At 40.9% G+C, this 24,693-nt stretch overlaps 1 protein-coding gene across 1 annotated transcript in view; it reads right to left on the bottom strand.

Moving 5' to 3' along the window:
* kif26ba (kinesin family member 26Ba) overlaps nt 1-24,693 on the bottom strand; it is a 78,241-nt gene that overhangs the window by 27,549 nt on the left and 25,999 nt on the right. The window contains exons 4-7 of the mRNA XM_086187330.1: nt 19,136-19,317; nt 13,031-13,238; nt 2,033-2,248; nt 1,409-1,502 (exon numbers count right to left, since the gene is read on the bottom strand). Of these exons, the coding sequence (XP_086043456.1) occupies nt 1,409-1,502; nt 2,033-2,248; nt 13,031-13,238; nt 19,136-19,317 (700 nt within the window). The remainder of the gene's footprint in view (nt 1-1,408; nt 1,503-2,032; nt 2,249-13,030; nt 13,239-19,135; nt 19,318-24,693) is intronic.

Genomic DNA, 24,693 nt, shown 5'->3' with positions numbered 1-24,693 from the left:
CCAATCAGAGGAGTGACTTTGGGGCATGATGGAAGTATCAGTCTCAGGCACAGTCCCACAGAATGAATCATCATGAACTGTGAGACTGTGTGTCCATATTTGACTGCTGGGTGAAACCATGTAAACAAGGTGAGATGCATAACAGGATGGTGTCATGGAGAGCTGTGTTTCTCTTTAAAATGTTGGGTTACTGTACTAATAAAACATTTAGAAGATAATTCTCAGCAAACCCCTGGGTAAAGGAAAAATGTCAGCCACCAGTAAAATGAATACCCAAGTGTGCAGGCCATGTTCCTGCTTAAATTCACTGTATTATCACCATGGTTTCACCCATTCATGCTTTTCTAGTGATTTATCAGCTTTTTCCATTCTTAGAAACCTAGTACTCCCTTTAAGTCTTAACTCCAAATTAAATTGATTCACTAATCTAGGACTTTGTTGTTGTCATACTACAATGTTTCCCTGATCGCGGCATCAGTGATAAAAACAACAGACACCACTATCACAACAAACAATTATGATTTTTTTTTTCCAGGTTTTTTTGTTGTATCCCTGGTTCAACAAGGTCACATGATGGGCAGAGGTTACTGATGCTAAAACATTAAAAAGTCCAATTTTGAGTCTCCTCCTACAGACTTTAAGTGTACTGATACCAAAAAAAAACCTTATTTAACAAAAAAAAAAAACTGTAGTCAGTGAATGAAGATAAATGAAATTTATGATTTAAACAGAAATATGAACTGCCACCCATAGATTTACATCAGTGATCAGGGATGTTGTGTGTCCACCATGGAAGGATCCTCATTTAGTTTTTATTGGTTTTGGTTTCATGGTTCTGGCCTGTAATTTTAATAGATTTAATGCCCCTGTATTAAGAGGTTGTGGTCATCAGGCGGAAGTTTCTCCTCTGCCAGCAGTTCAATGCTGCAACTGTAGATATAAAAATCTCTCTGCACGAGGGATGACAATACTTAAATGTACAGGGATAAAACATGACATGGGTTGAACCCGCGCTGGTTGAACGTGTGTGTGTGTGTGTGTGTGTGTGTGTGTGTGTGTGTGTGTGTGTGTGTGTGTGTGTGTGTGTGTGTGTGGTGGTTGAAGGGGGCCTTTGCGCCTGTTTGTGTTGGTTCAGACACATTGCAGTCTTCAATAAGAGGTCCTGACCCTTTTTAAGACAGCTTCTCTACAAATGGGCATCAGAAGGATTAGAGACACAGAAAGGAAGACAGAGACACAGACAGAGCAGACTGAGAATGCTTTCAGCCTCAGCAGACACTAATCCTCTCCTTTCTCTCTCTGATAGATGAGGGCCAGCGGAGGCAGACACACGCTGACAGTCGGACGCGCGTTAAACATGACTCACGAACACACAACCCTGATTTTGTAGCCTGTGTGTGAGCGTTACCTAGCTTAGAGTGTCCAAAGCAGAAGACACAGCCATCTGCTCCATTCACCACCGACTGAATCACCTCAGCAACCGTTCCCGCACACACCTCCGCCTAGCAACAGAGAGACATTAACATAGATGGAGAAAGAGACCAGAAAGTATGGATGTATTTGTTCTAGTTAGGCACTGCTGTTTGGCTCCTGTAGTGTAAAATATTTATATCAGCATACAATATTCACGATGGTTACAATGAGTTCAAGCTAAGTTAAAAAAAACAAAAAAACATTTGAGACAGAAAATTCAGAAGGGCGTTTGAAGAACAGCAGATGAGGAGTGAAACTAGACACACAAACATAGTGGGACTTTTAAATGAGTCAAATAGATTTTTTTTTAAATGCAACTGCCAAATCATGAAGGCTTTCTTAAGGCTATTTTGTCAACATTAAGAAAAAAACAAACATTTTTTGCTCACATGTGGCACAGATGTGGACATGTATTATTAAAATGTAAACAGGAAAAATCACATGGAATTAAATATATTCCAATTATTTTCTGATGTCAAATAAATATCAATTAGATATCTGCCATTGTGACATGATGTCATCTAAACAGAGTCAGGCAGTCTTTGCTTGTTTGTGCTACCTGTGATGCGTCAGGAGGGAACGCAGCATCGAAGGTGAACATCTTTGGAGGAACTTGACTGGCTCCTGCTCTTTTCTGTGTGGCGGTGCTTGGTGTCTGATTGGCCGAGGGGTCCATGATGGTGATTTGTTTCTTCCTGGGATCCACTTTGAGGAAGGAACTTGACTCGGTAGCTTCGGACTGGGACACTGGACACACGCGTACCATCACTTTGACCTGTGGGTGATGTAAGACATTTAAATGCTCTTAATAGGAACGAATCAAATATGGTAATCAGGTCGAAGACAACTTTAGATGAATACAAAACCTTGATAGAAAATGTAGGTATGAGCAAGTGTAACAAAAGTCGCACTTCACATTTTTAATTCACATGAAACTAGAAACAGGGTGGCATAGTGGCGCAGTGGTCAGCACTGTTGCCTCACAGCAAGAAGGTTCCGGGTTCGAGTCCCGGCTCGGGCACGGGATCTTTCTGTGTGGAGTCTCCATGTTCTCCCTGTTCCTGTGTGGGTTCTCTCTGGTACTCCAGCTTCCTCCCACAGTCCAAAGACATCAAGAGGGGACGAGGCTGATTGATACTCTAAATTGACCGTAGGTGTGACTGTGAGAGTGAATGGTTGTCTGTCTCTATGTGTTGGCCCTGTGATGGACTGGTGAACCGTCCAGGGTGAACCCTGCTTCTTGCCCGAAAGCTGCTGGGATAGGCTCCACCCCCCCCCCACGACCCTTAACAGGATAAGTGGAAGAAAATGGATGGATGGAAACTAGAAACAACAGACTGGCTGTGACTTCTTGCACTCACTACTGAATTCTTCTTCACTTTCAAGGCTCCGAATATTTCCAGAGGATGATGCGAGAAGGCATCTGAACTCACGTACAGGGTATCCATGATGAACTAAGACCTCACAAAGAGCTGAAACATACAGCCTTTTAGTTCTTTGAACACACCTTTCTCTCTCTCATCGCCTCACCTTCTCCTCTCTTACCTGTAAGTCCTTCACAATCTTCCTCTCTTTCTAGCATAAATCCCTCCTTTATTGCTCTCTCTCTCTTCTCCCCCTCTTTAGCTCACTGCTACACATCAAAAGCCTGAAGAGCAGGAATCTTGTTTTAGCTTCCTCTCCTCCTCTCTCTCTTCCTTTCCTCCCACCCTTGTCACAAACTGTTAGCAGCTGCAATTTAGCATCTGACAGCTGCTGTTGTTCTCTTTGATATCAGGGGAAGCAAAATGCTGTGTCATCAAATGCAAGTGTGTTCCAGGGCATTTCAACATGTGAACCTCTTTTTCTCTGTTAGTAGAAAACATTTCAAACTCTCTTGCAGCTTATTATCACTCTCTTTCAAGTTACGTGGCTCATCCAGGTGAGTTAGTCTTGATTTTTTTCATCTTTCTCCTCCTCCATCTTTCGCTCATATTTCAGCCCCTTCCACTTTCATGTGTGTCATTAAATCTCTTCTACTCACTGTAGGATTATAAAGAAGACTCACACTAGATTTTCTGACATTTGAGAGTTCTGGTTAAACTGATGATTGACAGGAGCCACCCTGATCAATAACACTGATCCTGTTTCATCTCTCCAGCTTTTTTCACCTCTGCGGATCTCCTTTGTAAGGCTGATTTAAACAGTCATGAAGAGCTGATTCAAGCATCAAGATTCTGTCTCAAGGGTTGACTTTTAACCTGTTAGCAAATTATTTAATCCTCACAGATATTTGAAAGTGATATTAAAAGAAATGGCGCTTTTTTTAAGTCCATGACAAATCTCTAGGTCTACCGAAATTTGGTGCTGGTTCTGGTAAACAGAGGAAGAATAAATAAACACTGTAACAAAATAACAATTTAGCAATGCCTTACAATTACTGCAAGTTGTGTAGATGTGCATTTTTATTATCCTTTTTTTTGTACCTGGCCAAATTAAATCTTATTAATCCAACACATCTATATTTCTGTTTTGTTTCAAATGTGGAATCTAAACTTAATCATCAGTAAGAAGAAGAGAAAACATAAGAAGTTGTAAATCAACTCAGCTGATTAAAAAAACATGAAAATGTGTGTGGATCTACACAGTGGGGGGAAAAAAGTGACGATGAACTTCCATCGTCCTCAACAACAGAGTGATGAATGATGACCGGACGGTGAAATCTGACTCAATAAAAGCCATCGGCTATAGACTGGCTCCAGCTCAGAATGCTCTGAGCACAAAATAGATGGTTTTGGACATCCAAAGAATGGAAAAACCTACAAACAGCTAAGCAGCTGACAGTTCACAAAACACAGACTGACAGGCAGAAGTCTTGCAAATTTCTCATTCTTACACTCCTGATGTCATAAAAAATATGCACCGATGCATCATTAGTTTGGGCACTAAGACACTTTTTAAAAAAAAAAATTGCACAGGAATCAAAGCCGTGATATTTGTCATAGACTGGAAATAAGCAGGACAATCCCTCATACGCTTTTGCAACTAAAAACTCTAAATCTATTTTTACCCATACAACATTTCAGGCAGTGTTTTATGTCTGCAGGGCAGGAGAAACTGATGTGACTCCTGAGAGGGGAAGAGCAGTGGGAGGAGAGGACTGTTTGTGCTCGTTGGTGCAGATTCATCACCGTCTGAAGTGTGTTTCAATACACTCTGTTTCTGATTAAATACTACCACGGGATCATGAAACTCACAGTGATCTCAACATTGTTTTGTATCTACAGTATTTAGTTTCTTGATTACTCATTATGACATGAAAAAGTGCAAAACAATGTCTTCGAGCAGGCTGTTTTGTCTGACCAACTGTCCAAAATGTAGAGATTTGTGCATTTAATCATCAAATAAAACACAGACACAAATGAAATGGGGAAAGATTAGTATTTTGAGCTTGAAAAAGATAAATAAAATATTTAATTGACTAATAACAGGAAGAAGCGGAAGAAAATGGATGGATGGATGGATGGATGGATGGATGGATATCTAAAAAGTGGGTGATAATTGTTTTGAGAATAAACAGCATTTAAGTCATAAATACAAACTGATAAACAATTAACAAAAAATGTTCAACTCTAATTATATTTCAAACAATATTTTATGTTGCTTAATGCTATATTTTAGCTTGAACTGATCTTACATTAACCCTCTACCACTACATTATTGTACTCTTGAAACATTTACAAGCTATTCAAGCAACTTCTAGATTTTTAACCCAAGTTCTTTTTTCTACAAATTATTCCATGCCCCTGGGGCTAAAACAACCGGAATGTGGTTATGCCACATTGATGAAAACTCATTCAAATTATGTATTATAAAAGATAAAAGCATAATAATAATAGCCTGCTGGTGAGTTGCAACTAAAATGTCCTGTCATGCACAAACGACAAAATCATATTCTAAAAGCTCTTATTATGTTTCTGTTTGTCTCCCGTTCATTCACTGACATCTAAAAACACATTAGCAGGCTTTCCTTTGGTTGCATCATTAAATGACCATGGGCCATTTAACAGAGTTGATCCAATAAACTGTATGAGTCAGTGTGTGTGTTTGAGTTACAGTCTTTCTCAGCTGAATATGATAACATGTGTGTAAGAAGTGATGCCTAGTGTTCATGGATACGGGGGTGAGATCCACTTTGACACTACCTGAATACAATTCATGCGTAACCTTGGTGACCCAGGTAAACTGAGATCCTACGGCTTAAATCCAGGTCAACTGTTTGCACCACACAAACACACAGACACACACCTACACACGTGCACATTTGGATTTAGTGCTATGCCCTCTCCTGACCCCAATAAAAGAGCCCATCACATCAGTAAGAGCCTGTGGGGAAGAATTTTACTGTTGTACTCTTTACAAGGCGTAACTCATAAAGTCTTCCCCCTGTGAGAGCCCATTTCTTCTTCATGTGAGAGAGAGAGAGGGGGGGGAGGGAGGGAGGGAGAGAGAGAAGGAGGGGCCATAATGCCAGTCCATGTCTATTTTTTTAAAAATGGAGGGTGTGTGTGAAATGACAGCAGTCATACATGAGGGTCATCAACCACCATCCATTTTTTAAAGCTCTGTGGTGACTATCACAGCAAACAAAATGAAAACTGATGCATCAGCATCTTATCTTTTTTTGTGTTGTTCTGGTTATGGGAATTGCGATAAATATCACAAAACACATTTCTGAACAGCATTTGTGGAAGGTGCTTGAAACATTTACAGGCTACACCAGGGGCAGATACATAAAACTCAACGGCACAGAAATGTACGTAACGTGCATTTTTTCATATCATCATATTCATAAAGCTCTTTGTTACGCATGGTCCTCTTCTCAATCAGCTCAGAAAAGAATAGAAAAACTGCACAGCCAAGCCAGATTTTCCTCTCACAAATGTAAAGGACTGAATAAAACTCTTTGAATTAATCGGTTACACACCAATGATAACACCAGGACAGCAGAATCACCTGTGTGTGATAGTTTGGGCTCCTCTGCTTCGTGATGTTCTAATGCTTGAACAAGATACTTTGTGACTGAAATGTTGCCTATATAAAATGTTTGGATCTATAAAGGCAGGGAGCTATTCTTTTATTCTTTTCACCTTAGTTTGAGTTTTGATTCAGCAGCTGCAAATGCTTGCATTTGTCTCTTGATAGGTGTGTGTGTGTGTGTGTGTGTGTGTGTGTGTGTGTGTGTGTGTGTGTGTGTGTGTACACTTGCTTGCGTGTCTGAACAGAACAGAAATCATGATTAAAAGAAATGCAAGCTCTTTTTGCCTTTATGTTAAATTCTGTCTGCCTTAGTTTCCATTTCTATTTCAGGCTGACAAATACTTTTATTGGTGTATATAAGGCGTATACACTTTGTTTTTATGCATAGTTTTCACCTGTTTGCTCTGAAAGAATAATTAATGCTTAATATAAGAACACCAGACCCTGGTCGAGCTCAGTTGTGTTAGTGCTCACGTGTGTGTTATAAAACCCACAATATTCTCGGAGGATCCTTGGCCTACTTTCACCGGTGGATCAATACGTGTGGCAAAGTGCCGCAGCCAGTATCATGCAGACACACATGCTGACGACAGCACACAAAGCTAATGGACTCTTTGTTCAGTTTATAGTAAAAGATGAAAAAATGTGGAAGAGAAGGAACAGTGGAACAGTGGAAAAAGAAAGCCAACGACCTGTCCTCCTCATATCCATCATCCCTCACATCCCTCCTCCTTTCTCAAAACTTGCAGTCCTGTTTCCTATCTCTGTTCTTGTTTGAGGACAAAGACAAAATCCTCATTGCAGTATATCACCCAGTCCATCACATCCACTGTGAATGCAATCTCCTTCTCTTCCGGTGTCACTTTCTTTCCCTTCCCCACAACAAATGACAAGACGAATAACAGCCTCTACCTCCTACAGGTTTATATTCCTTCCCATTTCCTGTGGCAGTGACAGCAGATGCAAGGTTGTGAAAACTGGCAGATAACATAAAAAGACCAGGAAAGATGCCGAAAAATGTGAGTGTCTCTGTGTAAATGCTGTGACTTTTATAGCTCTTAAGGACATTTAACATCCTTGCACTGCTTTAAAATGTGCCAAAGTGTCAAGGTTTTCAAAAAATACTGAGTGTCAGCGTGCAGTACTCCCTTAATGTCCGATTCATACTTCAAACACAGATACTGTAAAGTCTGTCACACAATCTAAGTGAAGGAATTCAGCTAAATAGTGTCAAGGAAACCGGACCAGACCAGAAAAAAAAAAAGCCTGTTCGATAGCTCCTCACAGCAGTGCTTCATTACTATTGGCTGGAAAATCAATATCAGACTCAGACTGGCCTCTAATTGGCTCCCAACCACTGCAGAAACACATATGCATCCAAAGGCATGTACAGGGAGACAGATACAAACGCCGTATGGGAATAGCAAGTTCAGGCTTTCAAATCAATTCTAATTTTAACTAATTTATTCACCCAGTTCAGCTCACAGCATTGTAAGATCCATGTTGAGGGTCCATGGAGATAACCAGATATACCACACCACTTCAGTTGTGGGTAACATGGATTGGGCAGTTCAAACTAATTATACGAACAAAATTAAATGTTCAATGACAGGTCACTTGCCGCCTTTCCAGTCCCAAGTGACATTATTATTGAAGCCATGACTCATTTTCTAGCACTGCAGGATACATCTGGTGATTTTCTTACTTATTTTTTTCTTACTTTTTCTTATTACTGTGCAGCTTATTACCTTCTATTCTCGGAGTCAAACAGCATTAACATTTTCATAAGGCACGTTATATTTCATTACACTTTTTTTTTAGTAAATGTAACAAACCCCATTTGATGCTGGAGTTACATATCTGTTAAAAGTAAAATACTACTAATGGCTGTTCGAGCAGAATAGAATTGCTAAAATATACAGCGGCCAGCGGTTTCGGTGCAGTAGGAGTTGTGACCGATTCTTAAATGTGTTTATCTACAGGCTCAGGGCAGAGACACACGGATGGCACGGGGAAGTCAGAACTGATGTGGAGCCCACATGAACATGCTGTCAAATATCCCGTTAGGAAAAGTGGAATGTTTTTGAGAGCTTCATGAGGTGAGTTAATCAAGTCACATGACATGGCATCGTTTGAAGTGAAAGATGAGAAAACTTACTTTGCCTGATAGCACAAGCAATGGTAAAGTAAATGGTCAAGTAAACCCTGCAGTAATGTCCATACATTGGTCTTCAGTATTAAGCTAATTTTTGTGTAGCTAATGGAAATTTAGACCCATGGTTGCTTTAGTTGTCATCACTGTTTACTGACAGACCTCCCAAGTTTCCATTCATTGGTCATATTTGTGGGCAGCACAGTGGTGCAGTGGTTAGCACTGTCGCCTCACAGCAAGAAGGCCTGTGTAGGTTCTCTCTGGTACTCCAGCTTCCTCCCACAGTCCAAAGACATCAAGAGGGGACGAGGCTGATTGAGACTCTAAATTGACCGTAGGTGTGACTGTGAGTGTGAATGGTTGTCTGTCTATATGTGTTGGCCCTGTGATGGACTGGTGACCCATCCAGGGCGAATCCCGCCTCTTACACGAAAGCTGCTGGGATAGGATGGATGGATGGATGGATGAGTGGAGGGAGGGAGGGAGGGAGGGAAGGATGGATGGATGGGTGGAGGGAGGGAGGGAGGGAGGGATGGTCATATGAGTGATAACGTATTTTTTCAGTATTCTGACCATGTTGCCTGTTTGTTGTTGTTACATGAATGCTTTTAACTGGGGACTGAGGCTTTTCTAAACGGGATCATGCACAATCCTCAGCTACCTAAATACAATAAAAGAATTGATTTTGTTCTTTTCATGAGATTTGCTGTTTAAAAACTAATACCATAAGTAAGATTAAACATGCAACCAGATGTATGATGTTTACATGACGTGTGTGTGTGTGTGTGTGTGTGTGTGTGTGTGTGTGTGTGTGTGTGTGTGTGTCAGTCACTCACTCCCATGCTCCAGCTCTGCCAATACTCACAACATTAATATTTCATCTACAAGGTGGAACAAAGTGGCTGCTGGCTTCCCATAACAGACATTCATTAAGATGCAAGACACACAGGCATGCAGAAAGGCACGAAGACACACAAAAGCCCATGGAAAACACACTTGCACATGCTCACTCGTGACACAGATGCACGCAGCTTGTGGCTTGAGAGGGATCGTAGCTGCTATTAAAAATTGATTAGCTGTCATACTATCATTTTTCCCCCCAAGGTCAAGTTGCAATCTGTGTGTGCGTGTGTGTGCGTGTGTGTGTGTGTGCGCGTGTGTGCGCGCGTGCAAAATGTTGGCTGCAGAGATGAAAGAGAAGGGGGAAAAACTCCCACAGTCCTTCATTGTCATTCAGAAATAAAGAAGAGCAGAGAGAGCAAAAATGAAGGGATGAGAAGGGAAGAGAGAAGCTAGATAAGAGAGATCAGGGAGAGATTTCAGAGAGGAGAGATGACTGCCCCCCTACTGATGGCAGGAATGATATAACCACTCTCTCTCTCTCTCTCTCTCTCTCTCTCTCTCTCTCTCTCTCTCTCTCTCTCTCTCTCTCTCTCTCTCTCTCATGAAGAAGAACTTGAACTCCTCTTGTGTTTTAAGTATTCCTAAGAATCACTGTGGTTGGGGTCTGAAATTCCATTAAAGGTAAAAATCAATAACCAGAATCTGAATGGATACATTTTAATGACCTGTGTCATGGCATTATGATGGGAGTGAGAGCGTCCATTTCCTACAGCCAAATACTGTAATGTTAGTGTTAACCATTCACATACCAAGATATATACTGTAGCCTGCACTGATGTCAAATCAAATAGTTTTCAGAGTGAATACCAGTGCTAAAGATACTATTTTTCTTTATCTTCATTTAACAACACTCAGAAGAATAGAGTTGTTTTGTTATCTAAAACTTGTGATCATCTAGACCTCTTTTTTTATTTCGGAATCAAAATGGGGAATCAATTAGAATCATCATAGATGAGCAGTATCAGAATTGTTCAACTGTACCCTAAACTACTTGTCACTGAGGTTTAAGGATTTCACATTGCACCTGTAATTCTTCCTTGGCACTAATTTCTGTTTAATCAAACCTGCTAGTCTTTATTGCAGTAATATTCCATCAGGTGGACATATTTGAAATGCCTTGAGCATAATTTTTACATCCATTGTCCTAAAATCTATCCTCCCAATATATTGGATTTCTTTAAAAGCGTTTAGATTTCCTTTAAGATATTACATCCTTATTCTTCAAAAATGTGTCTTTTGTAGTTTTTGGGGTTTTTTTTGTATAAATGAGTTTGATCGCTCCGTGATTATACTTGTACATCTTAATTTCCTTGACTGATACGCATCTCTCCCTGCGGCCAGCGGTCTGAATGGAGGAGCCCCAGCTGTGTGATGTGATTACTGTAATATGAGATGCGGCTTACCAGCAACACATAGAGAAGCATCGTGTAAAAATACTAGAGGGGAGTTTGAGATACACACGTCACTCAGAAACATCCTCTGAGGGATTTCATTTATTTCGACATTCCTGGTTGGAACAAGGCTGAGCTCTCTGTAACAGACACACGCACGCACACACACACACACACACACAGTACAATACTTCCGGCCTGTGCAGGTTGATTTCCCCTGGCTTTAAATTTGATGTCTCAATCTGTTTTCTGCCACATTAACATCGGGGGGTGAAAGCTAACCGCCCATCACACACACCGACAAGCCCATGTATTGCCGGATGTATCATGCGCACTTCCTCCAGGGGCTTTGCTGCTCTTTTGACATCTTTCATTGTACGGTATAATCCTATGGATTTGTGGGCATGCAAGCATGTATGCATGCATTTTCTCTGTATGTGAATGTGTACAAATGCCATTTCAGCAGGAAGTCGACCCCCACTGCAGGTGACATTTTCGCTGGAGAAATATCACCATGGCCATTTTCTTTCCATATGTTATGTGTGTGTGCGTGCACATGTATGTGTGTATTTGATTAGGCCTTGGCAAGTTTCAATTGATTTCACAGGAGAGACTTGTTATGTTCCAAATACAGAAAACCTCCTGGCCTCAGTGCAACTTCTCCTCCTCCTTTCATTCCCCATTTCCTTTCAAACCACAGCTCTGCTTATCAGCTCAAGCAGTTAAACTGGGCATTTAAGAATAACACATTACCAGGTGAAAGCTAGCATCGACTCTAAAATATCTTCATATTGAATTATCAAGTTCTTCCTCATCAGTTTTAGTGGTTTGTTTCTGGGTTCATCAGCTGATTAACTGGATGGATGGAAAAACTACCAGGAGGCAAGCAGGAGGTCAGAGTTGTTCAAATCACCTATATGTGGAACATATTTATCTAAAATTCACATGTGAAAAACTGGTTTGTAATGATTGAAGACCATCAGGATTAGCAGCAGGTAGTTGCGTACAACGACTTGGGTCAGACAAAGTAATCAGTTCTGTCAAAAGATTACAAAATCACAGTGGGATGAGACACAGGCCACAATGACTGTGTGATGGTTTGTGTTCACATCATCTAATATACATGTGAATTTTGTCTTCATTATGTACATATTAGCTGTTGTGTGTGTGTGTGTGTGTGCGCGTGCGCGTGTGTGTGTGTGTGTTAACATGTGCTTGAGACCATGTGAGTGTGAATCTGTCTCCCTGACAACGGAGGAGACATCTGTCACCTCCATATGGAGAAAAACAGACTAAAGGGAAGGAAAATAATCAGTTGCACAAAAGGATGAACAAATAATGAAACTGCCAGATCATTAAATTTCCAAATTTGGAATGTAAATTGCTGCTTGTGTAAAGCACAATTGTACACTTCGTACTGGTTTCTTTCTCAAATACCATTGTTTGATAGCAGACAAGGAGGGCTCAAACACCTTGCGTAGCACCTCTGATGCATTCACAACGTCTCCTCACTAACACTCATCAGGGCATGTGTAAGGTCTCTCTTCTCTATGTACAGTAATGGACACTGATGTCTGTTTGATTTTGTCCTCCACACTCATTCATTTTCTAAAAGAGAGAGGACACACACGCGTTCAGTGAGCCCCTCGCTCAAACTGTGGAGGAGGGGGGCACTAAAAACTCATTACATGGACGATCAATATTGCACACACTTGAGAAGCATGAACACCCCCACATACACAACATACACACATTTCATCAACCGCTGGCAAGGGTGACAGATGACTTTTGTCAGCCTGAGATGCGTTACCGTGGCAACCATTAGGCTACATTTTGGTATGGTGCAGCAGGGGTGACATACACAAGCCAGGGGACACGTTCAAATAAAGGTCAGTGTTTGTGAAACATTCCAGTACTCATCCTAAACTCAAGTTTAATTCTATTATATATGTAAAGCTCAGCATCACCATCCCCCATATGCCACAAAAGGGGGGAAAAAATTGCATAGACTGGCTTTCTGGCTTCTTTGCCAATGAAAAATGTGACATGCTCCAAAAATTACTTTAGAAAAGAAGAGAACTAATTCTGTTACCTTTCCAAGCCCAGGGGTGTCTTTGATCTTGTTAGCTGCACGAAGAAGGCAGGGTGGAGCCGGGGGTGGGGCCATCAGCAGGGCGGAGCTAAAATTGGTTGGGAACAGAGGGGGGTCACATGCTGGTGATGATGATGTCACTGGCACTGGCACTGTGGCGGTCTTCTGTTTCTTCTTCTTGGATGCTAAATTCAGTTTTTGTGCCGCTCTGAGATGGAGGGAGAGAGGGAGAGGAGAAGAGAGGAAGCTGTTAATTAATCAGATATTACAGCCGTGCTTGATTGCCTGATGTTACACACTACATGTTTCAAACGTATGATGCAAACACTGATCTATAATTACATTCCTCAAGTTTACCGCAGTATAGTGCAAAAAAAATGCTAATTGCGGATTGACTTGATCACACACACACACACACACACACACACACACACACACACACACACACACATGCTGGCATACACACTGCTGTTTACATATGTAGCAACATCTGGTTGGGGAGTGGTTCATTTGCTTTCTTGCTGCCTAATTCCCTGTGGCATGTTGCTCAAAAGGAGCCACCAGAAAATATATTTATATCTATACTTCAATTCTACTTCTACTTCTCCAATTCAATACTTCAATTCTGTCTCCATCTGTTCGCCTCGCTCTCTCATTTCTTACTTTAACACAGCAGGTACTTCCCATCTGTCTCTCTTGGCACACAGGTACCACACATCATTTTTGGCCTCTATGTTCTTCTGCTCCCTTTCTGCCGAGATAAATGTTTCCAAATGTGTCAACAATTTGGGCCATTTGAAATGAAAAAAGAGCCCCTGTTCTGATAGAGAAAAGTCTTCTTTAACAGTATCCTCAAACGGGTATTGATTGTGGTCATAAAGATAATAACGCAATGCACAAGAGCAAGTTATCAATGTTCATTCATTTTACTTTCATTAGCAGAAATATATTCTTCACAGAGTAACATTATTAATGGAATAGTCAAATAAAAACCCTCTAAAACTGCACTGGAAGGCAATCCTGCTCGGCTTTAATCAATCTTCAAATATATAAGATGATACAGCCAGAGAGAAGGAGATGGAGAGGAGAGAGAGAGACCTTGTGCCCTGACACATTCTCTGTCAAAGAGCCATATTCTCACACCATTGGCTTTCAATTAACTGCAGCAGGTTACGGTAATGAGAGCAACGGGGAGAGTCAGCAAAAGAGAGAGGAATAGAAGCCACAGACAGTGCAAGAAGAAGAGAAGAGGAGAAGAAAGATGTGGATTCAGATCAGAACGGTGCAGCTTTTCACCATTTGACTATCGCTCTCCCAGGCGATTTTGTTGATTATCTGTGTTCTGTGTGTGTGTGTGTGTGTGTGTGTGTGTGTGTGTGTGTGTGTGTGTGTGTGTGTGTGTGTGTGTGTGTGTGTGTGGGTGTCAATGAATATGTGTGTGAGCGCATATACTTTGTGAAACATTAATTAGTTTTTCACTGTGTGCAACCTAAGCCCATATATTGCAGCAAATGCGATCAAAGCAATTATAGATTTTACATAATTTTACATTACATAATTTAATACGCTACGTCTCAGAAGCCTAGGACACGATAACGTACATTCAAAATAATAATAGTGATGTAAGAAACTCTGCATTAGTCACGTTTGAATTAAGATTTAATATCTTTTTCTCTCTAATAATGGGAAGAACAGACTAGTGAAGCTGCAGCAGGGTTGAATGTCACAGAGACATTCCAGTGATGGATGCATCTGTTTCCTACAGCAGTTTGCAGCAAAGCATTTTTTTAAAACCTCCTATTCAACCGGTCATAAACAAACTACCTCTTGTGATGGTTTTTATAGCACGTCCTTCAAATCAATCAGCCAGACAATCATAATAGATGGTGTCTGACTGGTTTAATCTCTGGCTAAATTTAAGCAGCGCACACACACGTACGCACATGCACGCATGCGCACAAATACACATCCACACACACAAACAAATTGGTAGCGTTTAATGACAAGTGGCCAGGGATTTGGCTGAGTGGATCTATCCCACTCTAACCCTAAAGTGAAGGGCACTTGTTTTCCATCCATCTACTCCCGCACTCCATCCATCAGCACTTCCTCCGTCTGCCCCCCTCCCACCCCCGTCACCTTTATGTGCCTTATTCCTCGATTCCCTTTGTTCATCCCTCCACCCTTCTCCATCTTTCACTTCTCTCCTACCTTCTCACACTATTATCTTTCCCTACATCTTTTTCCTCTCCCCCTCATTATTTTCCTCCATCCTTCTCCACTTCTCTGTTCTGGTCTCCCCTCTCTTCCTCCATGTTTCTAGACAGCTGGGGTCACACACAAATATGAAGCCAGCAACTTAACATGTTGTTGCTTTGTTGTCCTCTTCAGTCACTCAACTACAAATCCCTTACACATGAAACAAAACTACAAAGACCCACTTGGAAGACACAACACACACACACACACACACACACACACACACACACACACACACACATGCGTGTGTACAGCTGATTTACAACTGGTGTCTCTGGGCCATTTTGTTGGCTCAGTGGCTAATTACATTCTATTTAACTGGCCATCAGTGGAAGAGATATAGGCACAAAGAGTGATGAAGTGTGTGTGGTTGTGGGTGGGTGGGGGGTTACTGACAGTATCTACAATATCTACTGGCATAAATGACAATTTACACATTTTCTACTTATTTAACATTCTATCTATTACACTATGAGCATACAAAACATGGAAAATACAATGCTAACCATTGACACCTATTCCACTTGGAGTTAAGAATTTTTGATTAAAGTACTGTTATTAAATGCTCCACTTACTGTAAGTAGCAACAATAATAATGTTTTTTGATGATACATATAGGATTTTAACACAGGATAAAGGACACTGGGTCAGTTTCTTGTTCCAAACCCACTGCATTTCTTATTTCAAAGAAAGAAAAATAAAATACTACTAAAGCTCATCAGACCTTTGACAATACCACCAGAGATGATTAGTTTCTGTTTCGCATTTATGGCTCATGGGTAAGTCATTTGAAATGTCCAGTTATGGAATATGTATATTCTGGTGGTTACCACTGAGCATCTATTTAAATATCGAGCATTGCTATCCCTGGCTAATTAAAACCTGACTGAAAAATAAACTGGAAACAGAGGACGCAAGAGCTAGACATAGGCAAGACATAGCATTCCCCATCTAACAACCATTCTTTATCCAAAATAACACCTTCCCAATCCATCAATTCACTTGGGACCAATTCATTTGGTCTGCTACCTTCTAACAACTCACACACACACACACACACACACACACACACACACACACACACACACACACACACACACACACACACACGAGTCAGCCAAATCCCCAAAGATCCAATCCGCCAAGCATGCAGTAAAAAATTCCTGCACTGATAGAAACTCCCTTCCCCCAGTAAGTGGGAGCTCACACACTCACACGCATGCAGGCACACACACACACACACACACACACACACACACACACACACACACACACACACACACACACACACACACACTACCTAGCATGTACAGCATATCTCTATCCTTTAGCCCAAGCATCCCCAGAGGGCCACTGCAGCACTGGAAAGATGCTGTGCTACTGTGTGACATATTAACAGACAGATCGGTACTAATGAAAGATATTACTCATATGCACATTAACAGCAGGAAGAAGAGGTCAACACAGAGTCAAGAGGGAGAGATACAAAGAGGACAACAGGGAATGAAGAAAGGAGTGAAAGAAGGAAGCAAAAGAAAAATAATAGCAAATAGAGGAATAGCAAAGGAAAGAGGAGGATGAGGAGGAAGGAGGGTTGAGGAAGAAAGATAGGGAGCGGTGGATTTTTCTGTGTCGAGACAGTAAGCAAAGGGAAGATTGTGTGTTAGTGTGTATGTGTGTGTGTGTGTGTGTGTGTGTGTGTGTGTGCCCGCACGTGTGTAATAGGAGTATCTGTATGCAGTCCACATCTGATAGGAAAGACCATAACAGCCATGAGATTTACCAGCACTGCATGGCTGCATCAAATATTAACACACACAAACACACACTATGCACACACACCAAGTGAAAACAAAAAGGTGACAGAGTGTGTACATTGTTTCTGTTGCCAATTAAACTGAAATCGACTGACATCCACGCACACACCCAGAGGCCTGATTAATACAGATAAATAAAAGAGAATATCAGATAAGTATGTGCGTGGGTCAAATTTGGAACAGCAAAATAACAGTCTGACACTTATTTCTTCGCACGTCTCAGTTTACAAGATCTAATTGTACAACAGAAAACATGAGAGGAAGACTGACAGCTGGACACACAGTACTACACACTTATCCGCCAACGCTGACACCTGCGCCATTAAATAAACCATGTTCTTTCACTTAGAAGGCCGATGCTTATAAATCAGCTCAAAGACAGCTGGCTGTATGTTTGGAATGTCAACCAGGTGTGTGTGTGTGTGTGTGTGTGTGTGTGTGTGTGTGTGTGTGTGTGTGTGTGTGTGTGTGTGCGCGCGCGCGCGCGTGTGCGTGTGCGTGTGCGTGTGTGTGTGCGTACGCGTACGTGCGTGCGTGTGTATTTGTGTAAAATGTCCTTGCCTCACAGTTCAGGGGTCACAGAAAGCAAGCCAAAGACAGCGTGTGATCACATGTGTCTGTATACGTTCCTCTGCAATTTACGAGGTTCTCCTGATGCTTTGAAAGACGGACAGAGCTGTGACTGCCACGCTGGAGCAAGTAAGCCGTAAGTCAAACGCACAGAAGAAAAGATCCAGATCATCTTTTCATCATCAGCCTTTTTTTGGATGTGTAGCTATAGATATAGATATATATTTAAATATATTTTATTTTTAACCAGTTCATTAGACACATTTCAGCAATGCCTCAGACAGGCGTGTATTAGCCATGAATAATTTCCTCATTCATTTTGAGCCTGCGATGTTTACTCATCAATTATTTACCCATATTACTCATGTCTTATCGATGTTGTGTTGCTGTGCATTTCTTTAAATTTGATTACACAGCTCATCTGCAACTAGTTGCTTCATTCACAAAAGAACTGATTAAAATACGTTTGTCCCCCTCATACATATATATGTAAATGTACACTTTTCCACTATAGCTTCCTATAATGCTTCCTATAATTTCACCAAATCTTCAGAAAATGTCATTCAAGTGGGATTAAAATATAACAACACATTGTTCATATCAGTATTGCATCATTCAATGGATTTCTGAATCGATTATCTAGAATCTACCTCCTATTGAGATAGTCTTTCTTTGTTGAGTCATTATTCAGTCATTGGCTATTCAAGTAAACATACAGGGGGCCTCTCAGAAGACTCCTACTCTTAAACTTGCATTCTGCTGTGGTGGCAACTTATGCTTACAGTTCAGAAAATGTCAACAGAAATCAATGAAGCTCATTTGTCGTTGTTGAGAACATGAATTTTCTGGTTCAGTGTCCCATGATGGACACTGGTTCCTGTTGTTAAAACAACTCAAGGTCCATGTTTGGGGCAGGTTTGTCCAGTGAGCCAGATTTGGCAGAGGGAGATAAGAGTTCCATTCAAATCCTATTCAGAACGTATTCCACAATTTAAATCCAAACCAGGATGATCTCAAACCTTTAACTTTCATGTTTTTGTGCCTAAATGTAATGAACCCTATCTGTATAATGACATCATAATAGATTAGTCTACAGCAGTAAAGCAGTCGTCTATGATGAAGCTAATTGACTCACAAAGAAAAAGTCTGCCTTTTTTTCAAAGCAGCAGATGCATTAGCTCAGATGGAAAAGCTATGTGAAAAACAACTTAACAACAATAACCTTCCTTTGATTGTAGAAATATTTAAATCAAATTGAGTCAGGGCTCAACATCAGCCTTGCAAAATGAACATTGCAAGTAAGTGACTGACCTTTAAATTTTAAAAGTTTTCCAAATGAAAAACCCTCACTGTACCAGTGTCACAGACAGCTGATCCATCTTGTGCATCCACGTGTTGACGTATCCCAGATATCTGAGCACGAGCTTGAATGTGATGCTCTGATTTGAATGCAGCTCACCTGGCAAAGAAAGAGGCAGCAGCAGAGGTGGTGGTCTGGGCCGTCGTGGTTACAGCTGGAGCGTGAGACGGAGAGTTTGTGTGCGGTGATGAATTCGTGTGTGAGGGTGAGTGTGTGTTGTATCGGTTCAGAGCAGCTTCAGTCAAACCTTCTCTGGAAGCTTCCGAGATCATCTGAGAGATCTGGCGGAACAGAGAGAGAGGGAGAGAAACAAATAGTTCAATAAATGTATCGTTAAACTTGACATGGCAAAAGGATGTAGATTTAAAATATGTATACATGTGGCAAATTTGCATTTTGTTGTTCAAATGAGTTTACGGAAGTCTCGGAACAACAGGAAATGGAAAAGAAAAAAAAAGCATCTCGAACTGGATGTTACAAATCAGGTACAAAGGTTATCGGTAACCATGCTTAAGTAGTGCTTAATCAGTACTACTTATATGTAACTAAGCGTTAAATAACTTATTAATGAACTCTTATTTTAAAGTATTAGCAAAATATTTGTGATAATCTCATTGAGTTCATTTGATTAATTTAGAATTGATTTAATTTGGTCTAATTTAAGCATATTCACAGGACAAGTCACTTTTGACCAATTAAGGTTTGTGCGTGTTTGCATGCACGCATGCACGCATGCATGCAAACCCGCACAAATGAGTTTACGGAAGTCTCGGAACAACGCATGCCCGCGTGTGTGTCTGCGCCCGTGTGTGTTCTCCTTGGCAGAAACACAGCCGTTGAGCTCTCCAGCGATCACAGAGAACCAGCAGCAGAAGGTTGTCTGGGTCCAAGACAGACAGAAAATAACACACATCCTCCTTCCTCCATTCCTCCCTTTTAACCTCATGATCCCTCCTTCACCTCCACCCATCCTTCTTTTTTCATCCCTCCCTGTACTTTTTCTATCGTATCTAATTTCATTGTGTCCTTTTATTCTGCCATCTTAAGCACTTTGCATTTCTTCTTGGTTATTGGATTGTTCTTCATGGCATTTGCGATTTATTAAATACCATAGTAGTGGGGAAGGACCTTTAAACACTTATGAAATTAAATTTAACCGAATGTTTCATCTTCTAAACTGTAGACCACCTGTATGCAGCACCTTTATCTTTGTATACAGGCCTCCTTTTGAAATAATTGATATGTTTTGGATATCTTTACTCAGCTGATAATTCTGATATGAACAGAAAATACTAGCTAATCATCTGAGAAAGAGATTGTAGTTAATATAAATATTTGGAAAGAGAAACACTGCTCATATCTCACATCTTGTTTCTCCCTTTTTCCTATTCCTCATTTATCTCATTTCACCCTACCTCGGTTCTTGTCTATAAAGGGAAGTGTTACTCTCTCTCTCTCTCTCTCTCTCTCTCTCTCTCTCTCTCTCTCTCTCTCTCTCAGACACACACACAGATGTGTAAAGAGGCATTTACGTGACACATTTAACAGCTTTGTACATGTGTGTTTGTGTCTTTGTGTGTGTGTGGGCAAACCATTCGTGAAATAGATATGGATTATTGATTAGAGTTCTTTATGTGTAGCCAACAACCAGACAGCGGTGCACCTAAATCATAACCACACACTCTAATAAAAGTTCCCATATAGCTTGTATAAAAGTCAGTATGTACCTGTATGCATGTTGTGAATATGTTTGTGTGTGTCCTTGCATGTTCCAGTGTGCACAGTCCTCTGCACTTGTGTGTGTGAGGGTGTGTAAATCTGCTGCAGTATGTGTATTTTTACTGCTGGGGGCTCCTTAGGTCCACGCTCACAGCCCATTGCATTGATAAATGACCTATTGTAAATTAGGTGCCTTTATAGTTTATATACCACACTCCTCTGTGCATTTACATCCATTTCCAGTGACAACTTGGCTTTCTACCACTGCATTATTAAAGCACTGGTGGTGACCCTCTGGAATAAGGATCCTAGTGATCTCTGTGGAATACCTGTGCATTTGTACAGGTTACTCATTTATCCTGATGAATGGGAAGAGGAAAATGACCCCACCAGTGAGGGGGAAAATGTCCACGCTGGTTTTAATGTGAGTTTAAAACTAGAGTAAAGGTGGTTATAGATGTGGTGAGTCAGTGAGGGTGCAGAACATTTAACGCCAGGCTGGACGAGCTTTACAGGTGCTTTCTCGTGCTGCCTCATGGTTGCCTGCTAAGGGAACATCCTTCACTCTAACTCCTCAGTATGGAACACCCTGCAACCTCACTGTCATAGACATCACTTCCTCTTTGCATTATCCTGCAACTGTTCACACCTCTAACCCTGCCTAAAGCAGGAAAACTGCAGTGTAAAATAATATTTTGAAACTTACTTAACATGGCTGAATACCCCCCCCCCCCCATTACTCTTGAAATCAACTTGCTACTCTGCAAGAGGAAAACATGAATATAAGCATGGTAATGCCTATTAAATTGATTTAGATTATTTTTATTTAGTTGTGTTCATAATGTAATCATATATATATATATATATATATATATATATATATATATATACACACACACACACACACACACACACACACACATACAGTATATAACGAGAATAATAGAAAAACAATACAGGCAGAAAATAACGGTGTAATCAATGAAAACACGGACTAGAGTTTGACAGAACATTGAGATTGTTGGGTCTGTGTTGGACTTTGAATAATGTGATATCAGATTTCTCTAGAAAGATAAGGATAAAAAAAATGCACACTCAGAAAAAAAAGGTAAAAGTTTTCTCATTCATCTTCGTTACCACACAAACGCCATTTCCCCTGCGTTCACCTTCCTCATCTGTCTTTCTTACATTTCTTGAATTTTTCCATCAGTCTCCAACCATGGCCAAACAGCATAGGATTTGTGCCAGAATTTTGGCAAGAAAAAGGAAGCGTTTCCACTTCCTTGTATGTGTGTGGTCTTGTCTGCTTTTATCAGTGGAATAGACACAATCTCTAAACCAATCTAACTGCTTACTGCACCAGAAGAGCGTGAGAGCGCCTGGTCTGGGGGAAGGAGAGAGACACAGAGAAGAAAGTAAGTAGGAAAATGAAACTGGATGTTTATGCATATTGAAAGTAGCGTTACAGAAACAGACAGTGGGATGCAAGATTGAGTGGGAAGCAAAATAAAGCAAGTGCACAGGTCACATTAAAGATTGTTATTAATGACTAGCAATGTTTAGATGGAGGAGGCAAGGAGACAAAGGTGTGAGGGAGTGAGAGTGTTAGACATAAGGGCAAGGACGAGGCAGAGGAAGGTGGGAATGAATATGCTTTATACTGTATCCACACATATACAGTAGATTGAATAAGCAATTGAAAAACAGCCTGAGGGATACAAACATAAATATACATATCAAATCTGTTTTACTCCCATTTTATTAAACATCTCTGTCCAGAATGTTTCTCTGGTAGGCAGAACATGGGCAGCACGATAACACGAGTTGAAAAAGACAAACAGGAGACCGAGACGGTCTGAGGTAGTCGTCAAGCGTTGTTTTGTTTCATGTAAAGATGTTTTCTAACCTTCTTATTGTCTATGTATCGAGTAGGCAGGTTTCAGTCTTGATATTTCGAAGGCAAAAAAGTATATTATCACCAAAAAAGTATATTGCCACCAAATTCTGTGTTCCATCCTTTTAGTGAACTTCCTCCTGATTCATTGCCACATTTTTTTTTAATAAAGTTTTGTAATTTTGGATTTAAAAAAAAACTCATTTAAATGAAACTATACTTCAGTTACTATTCAATGCTCGTGTTGTCCTAAGCTCAAACTGACTCGAGGTTCAACTCAAATGTGGTCAGCAACTATCAAACCCTATGAGGAATAGAAGCGTGTGGAGGATGCGTGCATAGCATTAGTGGGTCTTCAGAAGGAGAAGGAGAGGGTGAGTATTACTTTACACATTTGAAAGGTGCTGAGCTTAACAGTTTTTCTGGTGGAGGCCCTTAATGATCCGAGATCAGTAACGTCACAGAGCGGTACAGACAAACAGAATTAATGTCTGAACCTTTCTTTTATGCTCATCGGCTACTGGACAGAACAGGTAGATCCCACACACAAAGGCTCCGGGTTTGAGCTCTAAACTGTCACGTGCTAGACAACTATGCTAAACAAAGATTGCACATCTTTAATCCAGATTTTACATCTCTCAAAAAAACAAAATCAAGGCATCTCTCTCTAAGTGCACATGCCGATCTACTTTAAGGGTGCTGTGCGGGTCCCACGAGAGTGAAGCGCTGAGATGACTAGATGAGAGGGTTTTTTTTCTTCAAGCTTTCATCTGGGTTTGGGTATGCAGGTAGAGAAGGGGCGGGGCATACTAGAGCTACGTATGCAGTAGATAAGGGGCTGGCATGCAGCAGTAATGATAATCACATTGTTTGTTACGTTACATTAAGCTGAACTGCAAGAATTGGTTTCATAACATTAAGAAATGTTTGTAGTCTCAAGCCGCTCTCTGATCCCAATGGAGGGGGTGTAGATTTACACTCACTCCATTACTGTGGAGATCACGTCCGTATCGCCTCCCACAATGCTGACCGTGCTAGATTTTAATGTCAGATACACTTGCAGACACATGGGATTCTTTATCTGTCTGCGTGTCCTCCCCCTCCTCTTCCTCCTCTCAGCTTTCTTTTTTATTCTATCTGAAAATGGAATTAACATCAGTGTTGCTGCAGCTTGACGTGTTTCTGAAGAGTGTGTGAAACTACATTTTCCACAAAGCTCAGGGATTCCTGTTGCTGTGCTTTGCCTTTAGCCTCTCTCTCACTTTCCCCCCACATGGGTTTGTTTTCTTCTGTCACTTTTTTTTTTTTTTTTTTTTAAGCATGGTGGAAGAGATTTTGGTTTTGGCTGATGATCATTGCAAGCGTTTTGATCCTCAGCCATTGTAAAGCATTCTAAGAATTTCATACTTTCTCTTTTCTCTGTCTACACCCATCTACTGTCTATATCTCTCTATCATGTACTCTCCTCTCTCCTCATGTCCCCGTCTCCATTCGCAGTTTTCACTCATCTCTTTGGGCAGCTCCTCCTCCCTCTCTGCCCCCCGCCCCCCCGGATGAGTCTAAACAAGGGTGATTTATGATCATGTTCTCTTTCTCCTTTCCTGCTGAAACACCATTTCCGTCAAATTTACAGCCGAGACACTCAGACACACTAAAATCTTACACCTACCAACAGATTTATAGTTTCAAACATGGAATACAGACATGCAGCACACAACACACACACAAGCACACACACACACACACAAGCACACACATACACACACAAAAGCAGGCTGGCATATCCTGTTTTTTAGCTTTTATCTGCATTCTCACATGAATACTGATACAGGGAAAAGCCTGCACAGCAAACATACTGTTATACTACTTGCCACTTTGTTAGGCACAGTGCTGCAATAAATCATACAGATTACAATGTAAAGTCTGAAGATTATAATCCTCATGAAGGGTGAATTTATTGAAGGGCTCTTGAATAGTACTGTTCTATTGTTCGAGGTGTTCCTCTAACAAAGAATGTTTGCACACTTGCACTCTGAAGCTTACA

This window comes from Aulostomus chinensis, chromosome 2 (assembly GCF_037954235.1).
Source record: "Aulostomus chinensis isolate RoL2024-O1b breed Wild chromosome 2, RoL_Achi_v1.0, whole genome shotgun sequence".
Lineage (NCBI taxonomy): Eukaryota > Metazoa > Chordata > Actinopteri > Syngnathiformes > Aulostomidae > Aulostomus > Aulostomus chinensis.
Note: the sequence above shows the minus strand (reverse complement) of the source record. Positions and strands in the feature narration are given on the sequence as shown.